The following is a 21,872-nucleotide window of genomic DNA, read 5'->3' on the forward strand; positions in this document are numbered from 1 at the left end:
GTTGCCCTCCCCGTAGTGGAAGCTGAGGTGGTGACGTCAGGAGCGGCGGCCATTACACGGTCTGGTGCGAGGGAGCGGGCGGCAGAGCTGCAGCAGCCCAGCGCGCCCCGCTGACTGACCGACCCGCAGCGTTCCGCGTCCTCCGCCCGTCCCGTCCCGTCGCATCGCGGCCGCTGCCGTTGGGAGCGCGGATCGCGGGGGGGGCCTCTGGGGCGGTGGTGCGGCAGCAGCCGGCGAGGAGGAGGAGGAGGAGGGGGAGAGGAGCGGGATGGAGGAGAAGGTCTTCACCAAGGAGCTCGACCAGTGGGTGGAGCAGCTCAACGAGTGCAAGCAGCTCTCTGAGGGGCAGGTGAAGAGCCTCTGCGAGAAGGTGAGGGGCGGCGGGGGCGGCTGGCGGGAGGTGGTGCGCGGTGCAGGGAGCCCGTGGGGCCCGGGCGGCCTCTCGGCGGGAAGGCGGGGAAGGTGCTACCGGGTGGGGGAGGCGCCTCTCCGGCGGCGGGGTCCGGGGGAAGGGGCGGCGGGGCGAGCGGGCTGGTGGGCCGGGATCTTTGGGGCGCTCGGCGGGGCGGGCTCGCGGCTGGGCCGCCGGCGGGGGAAGAGGGCCGGGGAACCGGGCTGAGCCGTGGCCCCTCGGCGGGCGGATCCGCGCCCCCTCTCGCTGCTGCATGGGAGCCTGGCTCCGCCTCCCGCCTTTTCATCGCCTCCTAAAATGGCGCCGCTGCCGGGATTCTCCGGAGAGACCCCCGAGCGCGGCCGCCATCCCGGGCGCGGCGGGACGGACCTGCCGGCGCTGCACCGGCTTCGGCCCTTCCGCTTCCTCGGGCCCCGCTGGGCGGCGGCGGGTGAGGAGAGCCGTACGCGCCGGCCGTCGGTCTGGCCGGCCGTCGGTCGCGGAGGGTTGCGCCTGAATCGATGCAATGTACCGTCATGATATGGTTAAAATCTTAAAGCAGTCCCAAAAGTGTAAGTTGTTACAATGAAGATAAAAGCTGATGGTAAACAGTTGAAAATTACACGGGGTAAAGAGCTCCTGCTTGAATGTAACAGCTTTGATTTATTTTTTTTTCCCTGGTATCAATAAGCCCAGATGCATTTATAAGTAATTGAAGGGTAGATTAGCTTTGGGACTTTGGTTTCTCTGAAAAAGATTCTGGGTTTCATGAAATTCACAGAATAGACGGTTGAGATCGCATACAGCTATTCATTTTTATGGTCATGAGTTGAAAATGTTGAGACTTAGATGTTAGAGCACTGTGTTGACTGAAGCTTTTATAGTTTAGAAAGGTTTTTAAATCAGCCCGGGATAGATTGTCTTTTAGAAATTCAAGATAAAAATTTGTTCGGGTAGCATCCAGCTGCATTTTCCAATTGGATTCTAATTGTGGATGTAACTTAATAACGGAACAGGTTTTTTTTTGTTACTGAATGTTTTATGTATTCCTACATTTCTAGATTGAAGGAAGTAATATTTGTGGACTGTTTGGGAACTAGAAATTAAGATATATGGGAGGTTACTGATGTACTGGGTTCTAAAGAAGGCTGCCTACCTGCCATGAGAAGTAATTAGAATGTTTTAAATTTGGCATCATGCCTTCAAATATTACAGCATGTTGTTTTGGAAGCAAATTGTTTCCAGAGCACTGTCTATGAACTTATTAAAGAACTTGTGGTGTTTTTGGCTAGCCGAGTTCCTGCTTGAATCCAAATCTTAGTTGACTAGCATTCTAGCTGCTTGAGATTGTTACCATTTGATAGAGTTTATATATTTTAAATGACATTGCAAACAAGTGGCGATGTCACTGCCTGACTGTTTTTCATGTGTGCGTCTAATGACAGCAGTCCAGCTTCCTCCTTGTATTGCTTTGCTGGAGAGGCGAGTGTTCCACTTGCCATCATTTATAAACTGATGCTGGTACAGCGTACTGAACACTGCGTGAGTGGGTGTGCTTTTAAGGTAACTTGCAGGAGTGTGAGGAACATACAAAAAGCTGTCAGTTTACTGGGGGTTTTGGATAGGTGAGGAGTAGGCATGCCATTAGAAATTCCTTGTGGAAGATACTGTAGTCCCAGCCATCATTGTTGTGCGAGATGACACCTTCATTTTTTCCCAGTGAAGAATGGAAATGAGCTGTGTTTTTGGATAAATGCATAATGCTGGTCACCGAAGTAATGGTGGGTAAAAGGAAAGGTTACAGAAAGTTGTGCATCTGACTGCTGTGTTTTGAGATGAGAGACCACAAGAATATGTGAGAGAAGTCTACCTGAAAAATACCATTTACCAGTAACCTCTTTGCCTCAAGCTGGGAGGGTGTGAGCCAGCTCCAGACCAAAGGTAGTATTTTTCTGGGTAGCATGATACTGTGCTTGAGCTGAAATTCCCCATCTCTGACTGGTTTGCAGTCGGCCCTTTGCCGAATACAGCCACATGGCTGTTTCGTTAAGGAAAAATAATTTGTTGCTGGTAACTACAGGTGGATTTACTGGGACTTCCTGCTAAGAGTAGTTAAGTTTCTACATGGTTGCTGATGCAAGGAATTGGAAGTAGGCCCCCGAAGACAGAGTCTTCCATCATCATCTCTGCCCCCTCGACTAGGAAGCCGTGTTTGTGAAAGCAGAGCATTAGTTGAAATCTGTGCCCTCCTTCCAAGGGAAAGCATTGGCTTTAACCTTTTCCCATGCTTCTAGCACTGACTCTCAGAAACTTTGCTGAGTTTGCTTCATGTATTCATTGTCTTAAGTAGTTTTGTGGATGTAATCGCACCCAAAGCTTATGTTTTTCCATAAACAGCTTAATGTGTTAAGGAGAGTGTCAAATATAGCTACTGTTTCAAGGGACAGATAAAGACCCTACTAGGTATAAACTGTCATTGTTCACCACATTGAATTGTAGCTAGGGCTAGTTAAAATAAACAAACAGATAAAAAAACTTTGTGAGGGCTTTTTCCGCAGAAAACTATTTGATTGGATCATCTTCCTGACTGGTAATTCTTGATCTGCTGGGACTTCATGTGTGCAGACTGGTGCCTGTCTAATAAGAATAAGCCTAAGGGCTCTCTTCTATTTCAGTATTGATATCTAAAGGACATAACAACTATTTACAGACGTAATTATTCGAGTGTGGCCATCTGTGCATCCCAGTTACTTTCTTAGTGCCTCTTACCTTGTGCTTTTTTATCTGGGTGATGGTGGTAACTGGGAAGAAATGTCTTCCAAGTCTAGGAATAATTTGTAACCATGAATAATACATAATACTTTTACTGATGATTTGAAAAAATACGAACCTCTGAGCGGCAGTTAAGTTATTCTAGGCTTAATATGTGCTATGTGTTTTATAGTATACATCATTTGTGTGACCAATTGTGTGTGCTTTGCTTAAGGATTTGGTAAGTGTAAGTTTTGAAGAAGCGTACAAAATGTACACCAAATAAATAGTCACTGTTATGTATCCACAGCATTTGTCCTGTTAACATTGAATTGTTTATTGACCGCTGTCCATGAACAGAGGAGAAAGGAAGTTCTTTATTGCCAGGTGAGGGGTTTTCCACTGGCCATTTTGAATGAAAGGGTGCTGTTTTGGAGTGCTGTTCTTTTCCATACTTTGAGCGTAGAGAGAAGTGGTCTTGTCTCTTCATTGTGGTGTATAAGTGCCCTTTATCACAGGAGATGGGGGTGTGGTACGTTGCTCAGGAAGGTGGGATGACAGTCTAAAATGCACAAAGGAATGAGTTGAATTTGTGGACAGAGTCTCCATTGGTTATTTCAGAAGGTATCTAGTGCAGGTGGAGGGAGAGATGTTGGAGTCTCTCCCCTGGAAATACCGGTCTGTAATTAAGTGGGTTTGAACATGGCATCCAGTTTTCAGAAAAAGAAGACAATGTGGTCATATATGCTGTTTAGAGTGTTCAAGGTTCTCTTCCATGTACTTGAATTATTAGTAAAGTATGTCTGAATAGACAGTGCTGCTATCCACCATTTTTTAAACTGGAGTGAAGGGCTGATACTGGTAAAGGCATTCAGGAAACCTTAATTTGATCTTTGTCTCCTGCAGCTTTTGATCTGTAACAATGATCTTGCTTACATTTGCTTTTTGGTTTGTCACCAGTGCTAATTTTCATAGCATAAATATGTTTCTGGGCCATACTGTTCTCTGGAACGTACCTTGTTAATGGTATATTCTTAATATTTTTTTTTCCTGTTGCAGAACTTCCACCTTTGTTTAACACCAGATCTTCCAAGTTAAATTTTCTGAGACTGATTGCAGATGAGAACTAAGCAAACATGCATGTACCCACTGCAGCTGTGTGAGCTCCTTGAACTCATTCAGCTTAAGTTAAGTGCCTTAGTTCTGGGAGGGCAGTATGGTACTGATGAAGCTTGCTTTTGGGTCATTGGGTCAAACCCCCGTGCAATCAAAGCTCAGTTTCTCTAATGCATAGGACTGGCAAGTTTTGTGAATCTCACTCCTGTGTTTTAAGCAGTTACTGAGACATCTGTCCTGCTTTTTCAGACAGAGAGAGGCACGTGTTCCCTCCTGCCTCCTCTGCTGTCGGGAAGCTACCTTAGCTGGTTATTTTTGCCCAGAAGTGAATGTTTTAAATTGTCCCCGGCCTCATTTGTAAGTGGTTTTCCATTAGCTAGCTTTTGCATTCCCCTCTCTTTACATGTAACCGTCTCATAGAACTATTCTTCAAACTCGGATGATTGTAAGAATGAATGTTCCTGTATGAACTTGCTGTGAATCAGCTGAAAAACTTGCCCCAGCAGAATTCCCAGTGAGAGTTTCCATGCGGTGGGCTGTGTATTGGATAAGTTCTGTGTCCCTCCATCCCTACCCTGGCAGAAGGAGAACGTGGGTCTGGAAGGCATGGCATTTTAGTTCCTCCTTGCTACTGCATTGGCTTCTGGATTCACTAACAAAGAAACCCTTAAACTACTGCTGGTGGTGGGAGGGCCCCTCTTGGGTAGTTCCAGGGGCTGTGGGACACCAGGAGATTGTTTAGCACTCATTTTGCTCCCGCTTTCTTGAACATAGAGGGATCAAGCCGTTGATGGGCGTATATAGTTATACCTTCCATTTCTGAAGAGTTACAGGTGTACTGTGAAAAGCTTTTTGTGACATTTTAATAACTGTGTTTTAGATTGTTCTGGAACACTTCCCAAAAAAGATCCTTTCAGTCCCAGTGTTCTGTGGGTTGTAGGTTTTTGGTGTTGTGTGGTGGTTTTTTTTTGGGGGTTTTTTTTTTTTTTTGTGATGGTTGTTAATGTAAAATGGAAATTGTCTCTTTACACAGAAGGCGTTTGAAAAGTCAACCGTGCCAGCCTTCTCACCTAGTCCTGATTATACTTACAACATTCTGATGTACATATGAGAATTCAGTCTTGTATGTGCAAATTCTTTTAGCAGCAGCTTTCTATGTTTTTCTAGGAAATTCTGTAAAATTGAGTTGTACTGTCAGTTAGGTGTTGTTTTGTTTGTTTATTTACAACATTAGTTGTGATCAAATAAGGAAAGATTTTTGTGTTGTTTTAGAAGCTATTTTGGGCATAGCGTAAGATAACAGAAGTAAGCTCTCATAAGTCAGAGCAACTTCCTACTTGATTTCTCCCAGTTCAAGGCTCAGGACGTGGATGAGGACAGAGATCAATGTGCTCATCCAAATCTACCCGCGGTGAGGCTGTAGCCTCCTCAGATCTGATGACAGTGCTGCTCTGTGATTGCTCCCTAGCCATTCTCAGTTAGTCATCTGGGTTGCCTTAAACAGTATAATAGCCTAACCTGTCTGGTTGTGTCTGGCAAGAGTTAAGGAGGCCTTGTACAAAAGGCTGCATCAAAAAGGAGTAGTGGTTGAATTTCCATCCTTGCTTAGGGACCCTTAAACGCTACACCTATATTCAGTAACACAGTTGTTGCCCTCGGTTCCTCTTCTTTAGATAGTATGTGAAGATGGAAAAACAGTTTATTCCTGGCTAAAGAATAAATACTGGAGCTCAATTGCTCAGTAGTCAGGCCTCCAATATTTCTGCTGGGTGTACTGAAAATACCTTCCAATATAGGTGTTACATGCTTGCTAGGTGGTTTTGAAGTACGCTTCTTGAGTTGAGACACACGTGCCTACCCCATCCTCTGACTGGTATCCTGACCAAACCTTTAACATGACTGTGCCCAGCTGTGGTTGGAGTAAGTTGAGCAAGAGAGTTGAAAACCTTTTGAGTTTATTACATGAAGCTGGACTTATGGATATCCCAAACTAGGCACAACTAGTTTGGGAATAGCTTTAGTCTCTCTTTTTTTTTAACAACCTGAATGATACACAGTGACTACAGCTTGTTCTACAGGTGGCACTGAAGACCGTCTCTGTGTTAAGTGGTCAGCATTGTGCTACTGTTGCTGCGTTTCTTGGAATGCCCATGTAGGGAGGAAGGCGTCTGGATTTCCTGAGCTATTTGGCCTCCTATGTTTTTTTAAAAAGATATCTCTAGACTTTAATTTCTTTTAATTCAAAGTTAAAGACATCAAGATCTTCTGTATGATGCACAATAACGACATTGAGCCCTTTCAGAGGAGCCCCTTCCTGTCCTTTTTCCATCTGGTCTTGTCAACTACTGAAACTTAAATAGCAGTTCCCCTTTCCCTCTCCCAAATCTGCAAAGAACACTCCTTTGAGTTACGCTGAGTATGTAGGACTGCTAATGATTTTTCCAAATCGAAGTGTTGAGGGGATTATCAAGGCTGCAAGTGTTGTCAGTCATTGCTTTGTAATTCGAAATAATAGAGGGTTATTTGGCAAAATTTTACTGCCTGTCTGCTTTCTTGGTAGAGCTGCTAGAATTTACAGGAGGAAAAGGAAGGTGGTTGTCCTATTTAATCTTATATGCAGTACTGGCATTGGGATTGATCTCTTGGTTGGCTAACAGCTTGTGTTAACTGGACTCTTACAAAACAGGAGTTCCTAAAAGAGTAAGGGAGCGGTTGTTGCTGCATTGCAGAGCAGTGAAGAAGGGTGCTTCGCTGTGTGTTGTGAAATGCAAAGCTGATTGGATTTCATGCTTTTTTGGTTAGTTAATTCCCTGTTCTTGTTCACTGACAAATAGTCATTGATACCTAAGCTACTAAACTTTGATTTTGTGCACTTTGAATTAAATTAAAACTTTTGAGTTGATGATTTGTTTCTATTTGCCGTATCCCAAGAAAATGAAAGGCTACAAATGTAGTGACCATATCATGACACGTGTTAGCAGGAGCGCACTGTGACTCTTTGACCAGGCATGCCTTGTTCTCCTTTGAGTTCTAAACATTCAGTATTGCTGGTAGTGAAAGAGATTAGAAACAGAGGTGTAGGCGCTAGTCACAAAACCAGAGAGAAAGCAGATGGGTTATCTTCTGTTTCAGTCCTGGGAAAAGAGTATTTTGCTGCTGTCCTTGTTCTGTGTGGATGGAAATCCTGGTTTTACTTACTCTGGAATACTAAATAATTCAATGTCACTGGGGAGCTTTGTATTTTAATTTTGTTCCTACTTAACACATTCACATTGAACTCCTTAGTGGATTCCAAAGTTCGGCGTAAATCAGTTTCCCATTTGTGTCATATGTAGTCTAACTGCTGTTGTACCTTCTTCAAACAAGGGGGATATTGGAGACCTCATTTCTCTAGTTTTGTTTCAAATGTCAGACAGTGAATGGAAATACCTTTGGCTCTAAAAGCTGTGAGCCCACCTTTTCTCTGAACATGTTCTCTTCCCTCTGCAAGTAAGGGGAGGGGGAAACCCTTAAACTGAAGGAAACAAATGTATTCACTCTGTGCAAGACTTGCTGACTGTAATGGGTGACTTTGCTTGGAACTGGAATCTCTTCCAGGCCACAACGTTTGGCCAGCTAAAACCAGTATTCATCCCAATTAGCTGATCTTTGTGCCTTTAGTCACATCCTGTGCATCGTGACGACAGGAAATTATGGGTGTGGTTGAAGACTTCGATCTCATCAAAATATCTTTATGGTAACTACAAATGCCTATTTTTTTTTCCTTGGTTACGGTGGATGCTTGTCAACACACATGCTTTACCAGACAGCATGGTGGGTTGCAGGTGTGAATTCTGGTCTGCCGAGAATAACACATTACCATCTGCAGCCATGACTTTGGAGCTATGTTGTCTAATTAAAATAATGGTTGTATTTCCTTTACTGAGTTAGGGCTAATCTTTTGATACGTGCCTTATAGCACTGGCTTGCTGCTATGCAGCAGTTGCAAGCGTTGTTCTACAGTTCTGCAAAGGCACAGTAAAGCTTACTGCATTTTTTTCCCCACTGTGCCCCAGAGCTTTTCAGGGTAGGTATTTGGTTTGAGCTGTCAGAGCTCCTTCTAGAGTGTAGGGATCTAAGAAGGGGTAGGAGTAATTGAGAAATAACTGATATGTTCTGGAAACAAAAAGGAACTTGGCTACAGGTGAATTCAGAGGATTTTTCAGAAGTGGGCTGCTTGAAAGGAATTCTCTGAGGCAAGGTGGTTGATATACTCTGCTCATGAGGGAAACTCACTTGTCCTCAGTGTAGAGTGAGTTGAGTGGATGGATTTTAGCCTTTATGGCACTTGACTCTGAGCCTTAACCTATGGCATATAGGATAAAAATACATGCAGGGAATAGGGGTAATAGGAGATACCACTGCATCTCATTAAATACAATTGTGAATAACTGAAAATCATATGGTAGTAGCTTTAATGGTCGTGCAGGTTTTTTAATTCTTATCCCTGACTGTTCATTGTAAAATGCAGTTTACGCTTGGATCTTGCATTGCCTTAAAACAATGAAACTGATATTTGTATTTTAAGAAGTGTTTTGCATAAAAGATGTGCTTTGTAAACAAAGGCAACAAAGCAGTGCTTTACTGTTTGCCTGGTTGTTTAGAAGATGCGCAGTGATCCAGGAATGTTTTAACTCTTAAATACTAGGTTGTATTTTTAAACAGTACTGCTTGGCTTTACAATAAAGTGAAAATGTGCTGTTTTCTTCTGTGTTCAAACCAATATTGGTTTTATTTTTGGGGATTGTACAAGTTGCCTCTTTCCAGAAAAATGCTGAGTAAGCCAATATTTCAGATATCAAGTAGGAATTATTTCCATTCACTATGACTAAGCTGAAGTGTATTTGATATGTGCTTATTGTTTGAACTTTGAGATCACTTTAAGTAAAATACGTGACTTTCCACCTTGGTAATTGTTGTTTAAGACAGCATTTTACCTAGTTCTTCTTAGGCAACTGTGTCTTACAGCTACATGTTTTTTCTGCATCAGATTTTATTGGCGCATGGCTGTAAAATTAGCATTTATCAATTTGAAATAACGTGTTCTTCTCAGTCTTGATTTGTATCTGTATTTAGTTTTGAAATCAGTGCGTAGTGCTGAAAAAATATTTAAGCTGGTTTGGAGGTAGGGTCTTATAACTGTGATGTAGTATGCTGCTGACATCAAGTTTTTGCGTAAGTTTATTCACCTTTTTTAAATTGTAGGATACCATCACAAGTTAAACTTCCTGTGGCGTGGGGTATGTAGAGGGTTGAAGGCATACAGAAGTTCAGGGCTGTCTTAATATTAAGAATTGCGAGGAACCGAAAAAAGACTGAGACATAAAAGCACTAATAAGTGTTCAGGAAAAATCTGTTTCAGAATTGCGTAACTCTTTATCCTAGTGATAGGCAACGAAACCTGGATGTTTCAAAATGCTGATGTCAAAACACTGCAGCAGTATTGCACTATTACCCTCTTGGCAATAGGTCACTGGGTTTTTGAAGTACGAGGACTCAGGTGTGTCTGTCTCTCTTCCCTATTTCTCCCTCATCCGGTGCTTTGTCCAAGGACTGCCCTGGCCTGTGTTGAAGGCTGCTGAAATGCTCTGCTGCTTCCTCGCCCCGAGGAAGCGCAGGAGGGCTGTGGGTGGGAGGCCGAGTGTGCTGGGGTGGATGGGTGGGGATGGACAGGGAGGGAGTTGTGTGGTGTGGCTGAGCAAGTAGCATCACGGTGGATCTTGGGGAAGGGATCAATAAAGAGGGAGTGGAACCAGATGAGGCTGCACAGGGAGGCGTGTGCTCTACTACAAAATCAGGGTCCCAGATACTTCAGTAATATTAGTGATAGCTTAACTTTTGTTAAACTCGAATTGTGACATTGTAATATTGCATGCAGTGTTGTCTTACCAGCTTGTGTTTTTGTTATGTTACAGTATATTAAAACAAGTTTTGCTTTAACCTTTTATAGGAATTAATTTAATGTGGAAATTTGGGGTATGGTCGATGGTCTGCCTGTTGGTGGCTTGTTTTCAGGGTGTGGGTCTCTTCCACTTTCAATTCTGCTGAAACTCCTTTGTAAAGGCAGGTCGACTGCTGAAGCACTTCAGTATATGCTGCTGTTAATACTATGGGACATGATAAGACTGTAAATAGGCTGAGCAGTTCATGAGGCAGTATTTCATGAAACTAGTTTCAGAACGTGGAAATACTGAAATCCCTGCATCAGCATTCCTTCACTGCAGGATTTAGATAGAGATTGCTGTTTTGCAAGTTGACCTGGAACAGTCTTTTTCTATAAGAGTAGCTGTCTGACTTTTATCTGCGTGTTTGGTCATATGCATATCTGAGTGATTTAATATTTCAAGAACTGAGAAAGCAGCAACTCCATTGCTAAGAACGATGTTGTTTTAGCCTCGGTCAGCATAAATGTTGCCTACCTTTGATGAAAAATGAATGCTGCATTCTTTGTGCAATGATTCCAGTGTGTTAAGAAAATAAGGCCGTAGAAAACATTCTAAATTGAAGTGTAGGGTTTTTATATTGAAGCGCTAGAAGTATCTGCAACATTCTCTGTCAAAAGGAGAATTAAGATGGCTAATGCTTCTGAGTGTAACAGCGTATTAGAAGAGGTTAAGGCTGTTAAAACACCTTCAAAACATCCGGTGAGTGTCACTGCATTAAAATGAACTTAAGTCAGGCTATCTTAAAATAAATCTACACTTTTAGCATCCACCACAAGCCAGCAATGACCTATCTTTAGTACTAGGCACGGCATGAGTGGAAACTGTCATATGAGATTGACTTTTGATGTAAATATGCCTGCAGAGTGATTTAACTCTGCCGCTCATGCGGTAATATCTAAAAGCTCTGTGCAGGGTGCCTAACCCTGACTGCATTTTTGCATTTCTTTCCAGTGTTGAATAAAATGTTGAATTTCATGCATCTCCATCATTAAACTATGTGTTGCTGGTGCTTTTCTTGTTTGGAAGTGGTGACCGTGGTGGCGAGCCTGGACGATATGCCAGAACAGTGAGACCGCTTTTGGGGTTGGTGGGGGGGTGTCAGTCACTGTCCAGCTAATAGCTTCATGAGTAGGGTGGAAACTTGGACACGATGGCATGTTTCTTAATAGCTTGGCTTGTGCCAATATCCAGTATTTAAGGTACTGTTTAGATTTTAAGTTCAGATATTTCTTTCCTAACCTTTTTAAATCTAATGCTCTTCAGATTACGATGAATTTTTTTCTATCGTCTCAAAATACTTCTTTGCTTAGCAGAACCCCCCTCAAAATGAGTATGGTTCTTTAGTTGTCAGGTTTGGTAAAGTTAAGAAAAGTGACCCTAAAATGAATGTGGTGTTGCTTTTCCATCTGCCTCTTACTGGCATATGCTTCAGAATATTTTGGATTCAGCATGGCCCATGCACAGGTGGTATTTGGTGCTGTTTCTGCGAGTCTTGTACACATGTTGGGATATAAAACAGAATATAGTTTTATAGATATTCTCTTGTCATTCTGGTAATGAGTTAAAGAAGGGATCCTTCCTGAATAGGAACACTGGCGCTTGAAAGGCATGGAAATCTTTGTAGATGGTAACTTGTAAACTTGTTACTATTTATATTTCTAATCCTCTTGATTTAGAAAATTATTGTGGCATGTGTTTGGTGACTTCTGAGAACAGACTGTAACAACTGGCAGTGTGATGGTACGATTAAGGAATTCTTGCATTATTTCAAAACTACCTTTTGGATGCTATATTTAGCTTGTGCGTCTTGATACAAATTGCCTTTGTCTGTAGCTCTTATGTACACAATTCTGTGGAAAAAATGGTGATGTCAAAGATGTTCTCCTACTTTGGTTTATAAAGACACAACCCTGTTACTCGTGTGTACTTAAACACAAAACTTGTCCAGAAAGCTGGTGCAGGTGAACCTCCTGCTCTGCAGTTGCAGGTACTGCTGGGTGTTAGTTATGTTCTCACTTCTGCTTCGTGTAGGACTTTGTGCCTTTGCATTCCAAGATGTATGTACAGATGGATGGCAAACTGTCTTCTGAAGCAGGATGTCTGAAGTATAGAACTCGGGGAGTGTTTGCTGGTTGGTACAGCTGTGTTCACCTCCCCAGGGGAGAGTCACGATTTTGGCCATGTCTGAGTTCAGGCTTTTGGAGGGCTTGAGATAAGACATTGGCATGATTTTTGATTAAATTTTTCCAAATACTCATGGACTTCCTCAGTTCTAGCAGTGATGATCATTGGTTTATGCTTCATGGAACTATTTTGGTAGAAAGTCTGAGGTTTGTGGTGCTTTTTTTTTTCTTGTTTTGTTTTTTTTCTTCCCTCCTTGAAGAGGGGAAAAAAATCCCACCAAAACAAAATTCTGCTACTAATACAGGGTTAAAGCAAAATCTTCTTTTAAGTAAAGATAAACTCTTATCCCAGGTGCTGCAGACAAGGAAGGGACAAGAGTTGATAAAGAGGGCAGGTGGTAGGGAGCTGGAGGTGGTAGAGCATACTTTGAATAAAATGACTGTTCATAGACAAACTCACAATTTCTGTGTGTTTTGTTTTACAGGCTAAAGAAATTTTGACAAAAGAATCTAACGTACAGGAAGTGCGATGTCCAGTCACAGTCTGTGGAGATGTCCACGGACAATTTCACGACCTCATGGAACTTTTCAGAATTGGAGGCAAATCACCAGACACAAACTATTTGTTTATGGGGGACTATGTTGACAGAGGCTATTATTCAGTCGAAACAGTCACATTGCTTGTAGCTCTTAAGGTAATTTTTCTTATCAGCTGTACAGTTTTCTGTAAAACATATATAATTACTATCCCGACTATGCTTGATATCGTTTACGATTTGCACTATGGTGGTTTTATAGGTACCAAACCTGAAATATTGGCTTAGTTTTCTAAGGTACTTCTCGGGGTGGGGGGCAGGGGAGAGGAATGTTCAGGTGCAAGCAAGCCTGAACTTTTTCTAAAATGAGTGCTGTATTTATTTTTCACTTTCCCAAGATTACCAAGTGGCAACCTTTAAGAATTTGCTTGGAGAGATCAGCTTAATGCACAGGTGTAGTGAAGTCCACTAGTAACGATGAACAAAATCTGTAATTAATTTCAAAACTATTTGGCAGCTGAAGATTTGAATGAATTGTAACCTTTTCTCAAAGGTTATAATTGAATCTTCATCTTAAAAAGGGTTTGGTTTTTATTGCTTTATTGACGTGTGACGGGGGTGAGGGGTGCAAATTCTGTTTTTTGGGACGTACGTATTTTGGTGCCTCTAAAGTAAACTGTTATGTTTAGGTCCGTTACCGTGAACGTATCACAATTCTTCGAGGGAACCATGAAAGCAGGCAAATCACACAAGTATATGGTTTCTATGATGAATGTTTAAGAAAATATGGAAATGCAAATGTTTGGAAATACTTTACAGACCTTTTTGATTACCTGCCTCTAACTGCCTTGGTGGATGGCCAGGTACGTTGAAATTTTACAAAGTCAAACGTTACTGGTTGTAAAGGGAGCTATTAACACTGTATTCTGTCAGCTCTCAGCTTTAAAGGAATCCCTTGCAGACTTTCTCCTAATCTTTTACACTAAACAATTTTTATTGCACTGATATAATTAATGTAAATGAATGAGAGAAACGTCATGTATTAATCTAACTCTTCCAGATTTTCTGTCTACATGGTGGCCTCTCTCCATCGATAGATACGCTGGATCACATCAGAGCACTTGATCGCTTGCAGGAAGTTCCCCATGAGGTACTGAAAAGTAACTTTCTAAGCTCTTGGTAGGGTTCATGATTCAGCATATATTGGGTATTTACACAGGCTGAAAATGAAATTGAAACCAACTTAGCAATATGGAAGTGCCTGTCTTCCTGTTCTAGTTTTTTGAAGGAAGAGTGAGTGGCATGTTCCTGCCTAAAGAAAGAAACGTTTTAGTGTGCCCGTAATCAAAACGGGTACCACTTAATGATCGCGGAGGTGAGAACTATGACGAAAATTCTTCATTCAGATTAATTTTTTGATAGTATTTCAAGCGATAACTGCACTAGCTGTTGTAGTTGATAGGCAGTTTTCTTTTTTTTTTAAGCCTTAAAGAGATGCCGCAACAAGTTGTGCAGGGGTGGGGGTGTGCATGTGTGTAGATTTTTTCTTTTTTTTTTTTTTTTTTTGGTGGGGTCACCATTTCTGAAACATACAGTCATAAGGAAAAGCCCTCTAAGATCATCAGGTCCAACCGTCAACCTGACACTCGCGTGCCTCCTAAAACTCTTCTACATCTCTTCCAGGGTCCAATGTGTGACTTGCTATGGTCAGATCCAGATGATCGTGGTGGCTGGGGAATTTCTCCTCGAGGTGCAGGTTATACATTTGGACAGGATATTTCAGAAACCTTTAACCATGCTAATGGCCTTACGTTGGTTTCAAGAGCTCATCAGTTGGTAATGGAGGTAAGCAGGGTGGCCTGTGCGTTTAAACTCCTGATTGCATAGTTGGTGTATTAATACCGTACTCTGTGTGTCAGAGATGTGCGTGTGCTGCTGTGAGAACTGATGATCCCGCTGGGAGCCTTCCAGAAACTCTATTTTGACAGTATTCCTGTGCTACCAAAGGAATATCTCAGTTTGAGAGTGGAGTAACCTTTATTTCGGCCTTTCTTCTGAAAATTTACAGTAACCTCCCAAAACAGACTTCAGTAGTAGATGTGGTATTGCATTTCTGTGTAGATAAAAAAAGTCCTTAAACATAAATGCTGAGTGCCTTGATAAGAAAATGCACACAGATCTGTGTGTCTTGTTTTCCTTTTTATCTTGGATGTGTGGTTTTGTTCTTAGGCTCTAATTGTGCCTGGCAGGTAAGACTTAAATATATGTCTGGATTCTGGTTTTGGTTCTGGCAGACAAAGATCCAGAATAGATTTTGTGCTTCAGAAGTGCTGTCTTAGTTTTTTAATGCTAATGCAATGGAAAATTTTTGCTGATTAATTTTTTGAAATAAGTTTAGCTCATGGTCACTAGTGAGAGGCAATATAGGAAGGCCAAAATTCCTTTTTACCCTTTTTCTCTCAAAACGACAAAGATATAGCCTTAATATTTTTCAAAATTACACCACGAATGCCACTTAGGGTTTTGTGTGTTAAAAATCCAGTTTAATAATAAGATGTTTATATGGCGTATAACAAATGAACTTGGCCATCCTAATTTTTTTTTGGTTTTCTCCCTCTCCAGGGTTATAACTGGTGCCATGATCGGAACGTAGTAACAATTTTCAGTGCTCCAAATTATTGTTACCGTTGTGGCAACCAGGCTGCAATTATGGAACTTGATGATACTCTAAAATACTCCTTGTAAGTATGTTTAAAAGTGAGATTTACATTGCTCATGATTTTAACGTAGTTGCTGTAGCAAGATATCACCTAATTATTTTGTTAAGGTATGGTTTTTCCCCGTATGCTTTTTGGGAGGTGAAGCGAATGTGGAATTGTTGGGTTAGTTGCATCTAAAGTCATGGAGTCAAATATCAGGAACAGTTCTTGTTGATGTCTTGTCTGTCACATTACAGTGAGACTCCTTGTTCTTGTTTTGTATAACTGGAGTTTAATGAAGTATCATAGAGGGATGTGATTTGAGAGTAGCACTCTGTCACGTCTGAGGTAATGCTTTCCTAGCAGTCCGGGGCAAGAGCCTTCTGTTATTTTTGAATTCTTCACATGTTAGGATGTCGGCTTTTTTAATGAGGTTTCTAACTAACTACTCCAGCAGCAACTTTACTACTAAACGAGGCAAAAGCATTGTGGAAATTGCCCTGTTTGACAGTTACCGGAGACTTGAACTTTCTAAACCTATGCTAATGTTTCAGCAGTTTGTGAGTCTTCAAGCTAGGATTCCTTTCTCTCCAGTTGACAGTAGCAATTGTAAGAGGAGTTTAAAACATGGGGATTATAAATACATACTAATAGAAGGAGTGGAGGAAGTGGAACGCTTGTTCTAGAAGACTTTAATTAGCTGAAAAAACTTGAAAAGATGTAGCTGTGTTAAGATCACTGCTGCTGTAATTCACATATAAAGCATACCTGAATGTAAACTGAACTCTCGCGGTTTCATTAATATCTGTGCTTTTCAGTTTGCAGTTTGATCCAGCACCACGTAGAGGTGAACCGCATGTTACTCGTCGCACCCCAGACTACTTCCTGTAAAGAGATTTTAGACCTGTACAGTATTGCCATGAACCATATGTTGACCTAAAGAAAATGGGAAGAGCAACAGTAACTCCAAAGTGTCAGAAAAATATTTAACATTCAAACTTGTTTTCACATGGACCAAAAGACGTGCCATATTCAAATACAAAGCCTCTTGTCGTCAACAACTGTGACCACTTTAGAATGAACCAGTTCATTGCATGCTGAAGCAACATTGTTGGTCAAGAAACCAGTTTCTGGCATAGCGCTATTTGTAGTTACTTTTGCTTTCTCTGAGAGACTGCAAATAATAAGATGTAGACATTAACACCTCGTGAATACATTTAACTTTCCATTTAGCTATAGCTTTATTCAGCATGACTGTAGATAAGGGTAGCAGCAAACAATCATTGAAGCTTAAAGAACATTTTTGAAATAAGTACCAAGGCCTCATATTTGTTCTGAAACTGTTTGTTCGTTTTATTTTCAGGGAATACTGTTTAATTTAATTGTATTGATTTTTTTTTTTGTCTGCACTCAGTTCCCTTTTCCACTCTTTGCCCTACCATATTGTCCCTTGTAATTGTCCAAGAATAGTGAATTACTTTGAACAGAACTGTTTTTTTTTTTTTCTGTAAAACAATGTTACTGCAGGACAGAGCTGCAGAGTTTTTCATAATAAACTTGTGAACTAAGTATGGAAAAATGTCAAATCCTAATTGCATCTCAGGTCAACTGTGGTTTAATAAACTAGTATGTAGCTGGATGGGTTTTATAAACTTGCATAGAAATTTCCACCGGAAGTCGCTAAAACTGAGGTGATTTGGAGTGTGCTGGAAAACCCTGACCCAGGGAGGTGCCTGGTCATTGATGTTATGCAGCTGAGAACGAGGCTCGCTTATTACTGCCATGTTGCTCTCATTCCCTCTCGGTGCTCTACTGAAATATTCAAAAATGGAAGATTATAGGGTAACTTAATTGATTGAGCGTGGCTTTTTTTAAAGTGTACATCTAAATTTGAGTCATTTACAATGTAGGTGCTAATACGTATGATCGTTTTCTGAAAAACTAAGAATAAAACCAGTTTTCTAAATATTAAAGGAAACAACTTGAAATTTAGTACTATGTGTATTGCCCAAGTTTCCCTTCTGAAAAATAGCGGTATGTGTTTTATGTTACTTTCAGAGAAGTTATTTCCTTTCTACTAATTTGTTTCAGAATCTGAATCCTGATTATTTTGTTGAAAACAGAAATGTGAATTTTACACCTTCTTAAGGCTTGTGCTTGAAACTTAACGGGCATATCTTAAAAAGACGTACCCGGCTGTTGTTTTAGTGTCTTAATATTCATATTGTTTAAGAGACTTCAAATTCCTTGGGCACAAGGTAGACTCTACTCTGCGACAACACAGAGGATATTTTTGTGTGTGCGCTACATTACTGGCTTCTAAAGGGAGAGTACGGAAATTTTGCAGAGGTCCGACTTACCTGCAGGCCTAGTCCTAGACACTTTTTGGGGCTTTTCTTGCTTTTCTGCTGGAAGACTGTAGTGAGGTTACTAGTGATAGAATGAGAGGAAACTGCTTCAAGCTGCATCAGGGGAGGTTTAGATTGGATATTAGGAAAAATTTCTTCACTGAGAGCAGTCAGGCCCTGGCACAGGCTGCCCAGAGAGGTGGGGGAGTCACCGTCCCTGGGGGTATTTAAAAAACGTGTAGATGTGGCACTTTAGGGCATGGCTCAGGAGGCCTGGGGCTGTTGGGTTGGCCGTTGGACTTAATGATCCTGGGGGTCTTTTCCAACCTTAATGATTCTATGATTACCTCATCCCTTTTCTGAAAGGCTTAAGTGGTTGGTTTTTTTTCTTCAGCAAAAACTGGGACTTGTCCTGTAGGTTGGTTTCCGAATGGTTTCTGGAGAACGCTCAGTCTTCTGCAGTTTGATCTCTTAGAGGAAGAAGCGCATACTAAAAATAAGTGCATCTCAAGTGTCTTTTTTTAGTATATCGGCAACTTTTGCTTTGATCACTTAAAGAAAAAACCCTTTGCTGTAGAGAGCACTTCACTTTAAATGCCTTTCGCTTGCCATTCTCTAAATGTTTTTGTAGATGGGACTCTGTGCCTTAATTGACACCGTTCCTGCAGGAGCAATGACTTTGACCTATTTTCTGGTTTCCCTGTTACTTTAATTGGCGTGACCCATCTCCCGCTCTGGGGGGGAGGAGGCAGCTCATTTGCTCGGTTTCTGTACACAAATGCAAGCAGCTGTTAGTAAAGGCGATGGGAAATGTTGAAAGTCACTCCAGTTCTTGCACTTTCCCCCATAATTAAGCTGTGACTGGCCGTTTGATTTTGTCGAGAGACTATCCCATTGCGAACAAATGTTACTGTGATGGAGAATGGCCACCAGCAGTACTGACCAGCTGAAAGCATGTTTGGAAGATTCTAAGGGGAGAAAGAAAACTTTTGAGTAGAAAAAAATTACTGTCTGATGTATTGGTAGCTGGTTGATTAAAGTTCACCTGAGCAAAACTTCCTTTGGACTGTGACGATGCTGGCTGCAGAGAGGTGAGCGTAACTGGGGGTTGTACTTGTTTCAGAGATCGGTGTTGATGTTTCCTCCACTACAAAGACTGGTAAATTCCATGAAACAGGAAGTAGGAGTAGCTGGAAATCCCATATTGTGGTATTCAGTAATATGTTTTTAAGCAGGGTAGTTAAACCCGGCGGTTAGTGAGGCAGGCTAATGTTGGGACTTGACTTGTCAGACGGCAGTCACGAATGAAACTTGATGCTTTTCTATGAACCACTTTAAGAACTTCCCTTCTTTTTCTTCTGTTTCTCAGAATTTGGGTAGTCGGTAGAATCCTGTTGTCGTTGGACAGATGGGGGAGTGTTGAGCTTTCCGCATTGCATTTTATTTAAGCCACACTTACTGATGTCCTGTCGTTTGGCCATTTATCTGAATTTGTGTGTCAGACTGGGGTGTTACCACCTTTCATTTGTGGAGGCCTGCCCTTCTGAACTGAGGGGTCATTAGGTCAAAGCCAGGCCATGTCACACTCCTACGCAGGAAAACATTCTGTGACATTGTTTTTGAAAGGAAAAATGAGATGGAGTTGGAGCGTATGCTTTTGCCAGGTTTTTTTCCCCTTCACGCTCTTCCTACCCCTTTCCCCTGCCTGTTCCGATGCTGTGCTCTCTGCCCTGCTCCCACAGCCCCCTCTGCCCATCGCCTCCAGGCCAGCGCTCCCCGATGGCTCCGCTGGCCCGGCGTCCCCCTTCCGCAGAGCCCCGGCGAAGGGGCGGGGGTGGTGCCTGTCTGGGTGGATGCTTTCTCCAAGGTAAATCAGCGCGTGTGTTCCTCGGCTTTGCTCGTGTCAGATTGTTTCCAGCTGCTGACATGTGCGTACGCGTTCAGTCTCCTTTCTGCGAGTGCTCGGGCAGCGTTACCTTGTTTAGATTTTCTGACAATACCCTGGAAGGACACTTGATGCATGGGCGAGTGAAGACACACACAGCCAGTTCCCCTGTCCTTCCCCCTGTGTCTGGATGATAACAGTAAACTCTGCCTTGGGGAAAAAGGCAGCGAGTGTACGTGTTGCTGGTGAAAGCTGTGACATTTCATCCGCCTCTATTTCATTCTGGTTAGTATCAGAAGTCCATCTGGAAATGTCAGTAGAGAAAGGATTTCTGAGAGTTACCAGCACCTGCTGATCCATGTTTCAGTGTTCCACGTAAGGGATTTATTTTTCCTTTTTTGTATTAGTAAACACTGAAAGTCATTTTCATAAAGTATTTGTGCGTTAAGAGCCTGGGACAAAGTCTTTGCCCTGGCAGTTTAGAAATTCAGCCTGACTCTTAAAGGCAAAGGATTTCCTCATGTACAATTCAAACCCAAAACTTACACAAGTGCTAGGTCTATTTTGGGCCTCTTTTCGTAGTTCAATAAACACATCCCTCTGTTTTTCCCCCCCCTCACCCCTTCATTTCCTCCGTAATCCTGGAGTGCAGTTCCTGCTGTTGGAGGAGCTGGGACCCAAGGGGCAGGAGGGGGCTGAAGGATAAATGCACTTGTCCGTTCTGGAAAAAAGATCTGTAAGGAGAGGCAAGCGTGATCACGATTTTGAATTTCAAATTAAATGCTGCTCCAAATTCAATTAATTGAAGGTGTGGCTCCACTTTCACCACTTCCTTGGGCAGCTCTCACACACTCATTTATCGCTTACTCTAATTGCTGCTTTTTTTTATTTGTATGGTGAGCACTCGGGGACACTCAAGACATGCTTTTGCGTAGGTTAAAGGAACGTTTTTTGAGGTCTCATAGAATGCGTCAGGTGCCTTCTGCCTGCTGTGGCGATCGCAACACGGAGTATTAGTTCTCTGCAAGTTCCGGGAGAAGGTTGGAAACAGGTAAAGTGTTAACAGAAATGTCTCGATACCCGTGGATATACTAAAAAAGCCCTGCAGAGTAAGCATTCATGAGTCAGCCTACTGTGGTTTTTAAAAAAAGTTATTTTGGTGCTCTAATTCATTTGGCTGTGCTCCTTTTGGATGAGAATAAAGGCAAGCTGCTCTCTTGAGCAAGGGACCAGAGTTCCTTGGCGCATATACAGGAAAAAAAGGCTGAAACAACACTTTTGGTTTTAAATTAAGCAGAGCTGCGTGTTTCAGCCTTTTAAAACCTGTGTGTGGCTTAAAAGCTTTATTCTTGAAGATGGGCTGAACTGCAGCTCCTGATCTCTTAATTACTCTATGGTGAACAGAACTGCTCTTGGATGAAGATTAAACTGATTGCTGCTAGGGTATAAAACATTAATCACTAACAGTACCTAAATGTTATATATACATAATTAGCCGGCATATGGGAAACACGAAACCAGGTTAGACGAAATAGCTTTCAGAGTAGGAGGGCACTGTAGCACTGGGGCAGGCTAACTAGCGAGGCTGCAGAATGTCTAGTCTTGGAAGTTTTCAGGACTGGACTAGAAAAAAGCCGGCGTTGAGCTGGCACTGGCGCTGGCGCCGCTTCAGCGGGGAGAGCGAGGTCCCTTCCGGATGTTTCTGTGTTTAAAACGGCACCTCACTGGGTTACGGGACACGAGACGGGATCGGTGGTTATCTTGTCGGCCCGTTCCTCAGACTGCTGTGAAGCTGTCAAGACTTTGGTTGTGGTTTGCAAAACATCAGCTGGAAATTATTGGGGGGCGGACGTGTTCCGGTAGCTTCCAGCCAGCATCGGGGCAGTTTTGCTGACCTTGCCGACGGCTGCGTCGTGCCAGGCCACGCAGCCCCGGGACTCGTGGAGGAGGAGGAGCGGCGTGGTACGGGGCGAGCATCCCAGATGAAATGCCTCTGATGGGAAGGCTGCCCATTTTGCAGATGCTTGTATCATTGCATA

The 21,872-nt window shown here is 42.4% G+C and overlaps 1 protein-coding gene across 1 annotated transcript; it reads left to right on the plus strand.

Moving 5' to 3' along the window:
• The first annotated feature begins 8 nt into the window (after positions 1-8).
• On the plus strand, positions 9-17,169 carry PPP2CA (protein phosphatase 2 catalytic subunit alpha). The gene is made up of 7 exons (XM_075102927.1): positions 9-370; positions 12,851-13,060; positions 13,591-13,764; positions 13,962-14,051; positions 14,585-14,746; positions 15,524-15,642; positions 16,419-17,169. Exons 1-7 carry the CDS (start codon positions 269-271, stop codon positions 16,489-16,491), a joined length of 930 nt encoding a protein of 309 aa, XP_074959028.1. The 5' UTR covers positions 9-268; the 3' UTR covers positions 16,492-17,169.
• Positions 17,170-21,872: the final 4,703 nt, after the last annotated feature.

This window comes from Phalacrocorax aristotelis, chromosome 8 (genome assembly GCF_949628215.1).
Source record: "Phalacrocorax aristotelis chromosome 8, bGulAri2.1, whole genome shotgun sequence".
Classification (NCBI taxonomy): domain Eukaryota; kingdom Metazoa; phylum Chordata; class Aves; order Suliformes; family Phalacrocoracidae; genus Phalacrocorax; species Phalacrocorax aristotelis.

Coding starts and splice junctions, on each gene's coding strand:
- PPP2CA (XM_075102927.1), top strand. CDS start 269: ATGGAGGAGAAGGTCTTCACCAAGGAGCTCGACCAGTGGGTGGAGCAG. Junction 371..12,850: donor TGAAGAGCCTCTGCGAGAAG/GTGAGGGGCGGC, acceptor TTTGTTTTACAG/GCTAAAGAAATTTTGACAAA. Junction 13,061..13,590: donor CATTGCTTGTAGCTCTTAAG/GTAATTTTTCTT, acceptor TGTTATGTTTAG/GTCCGTTACCGTGAACGTAT.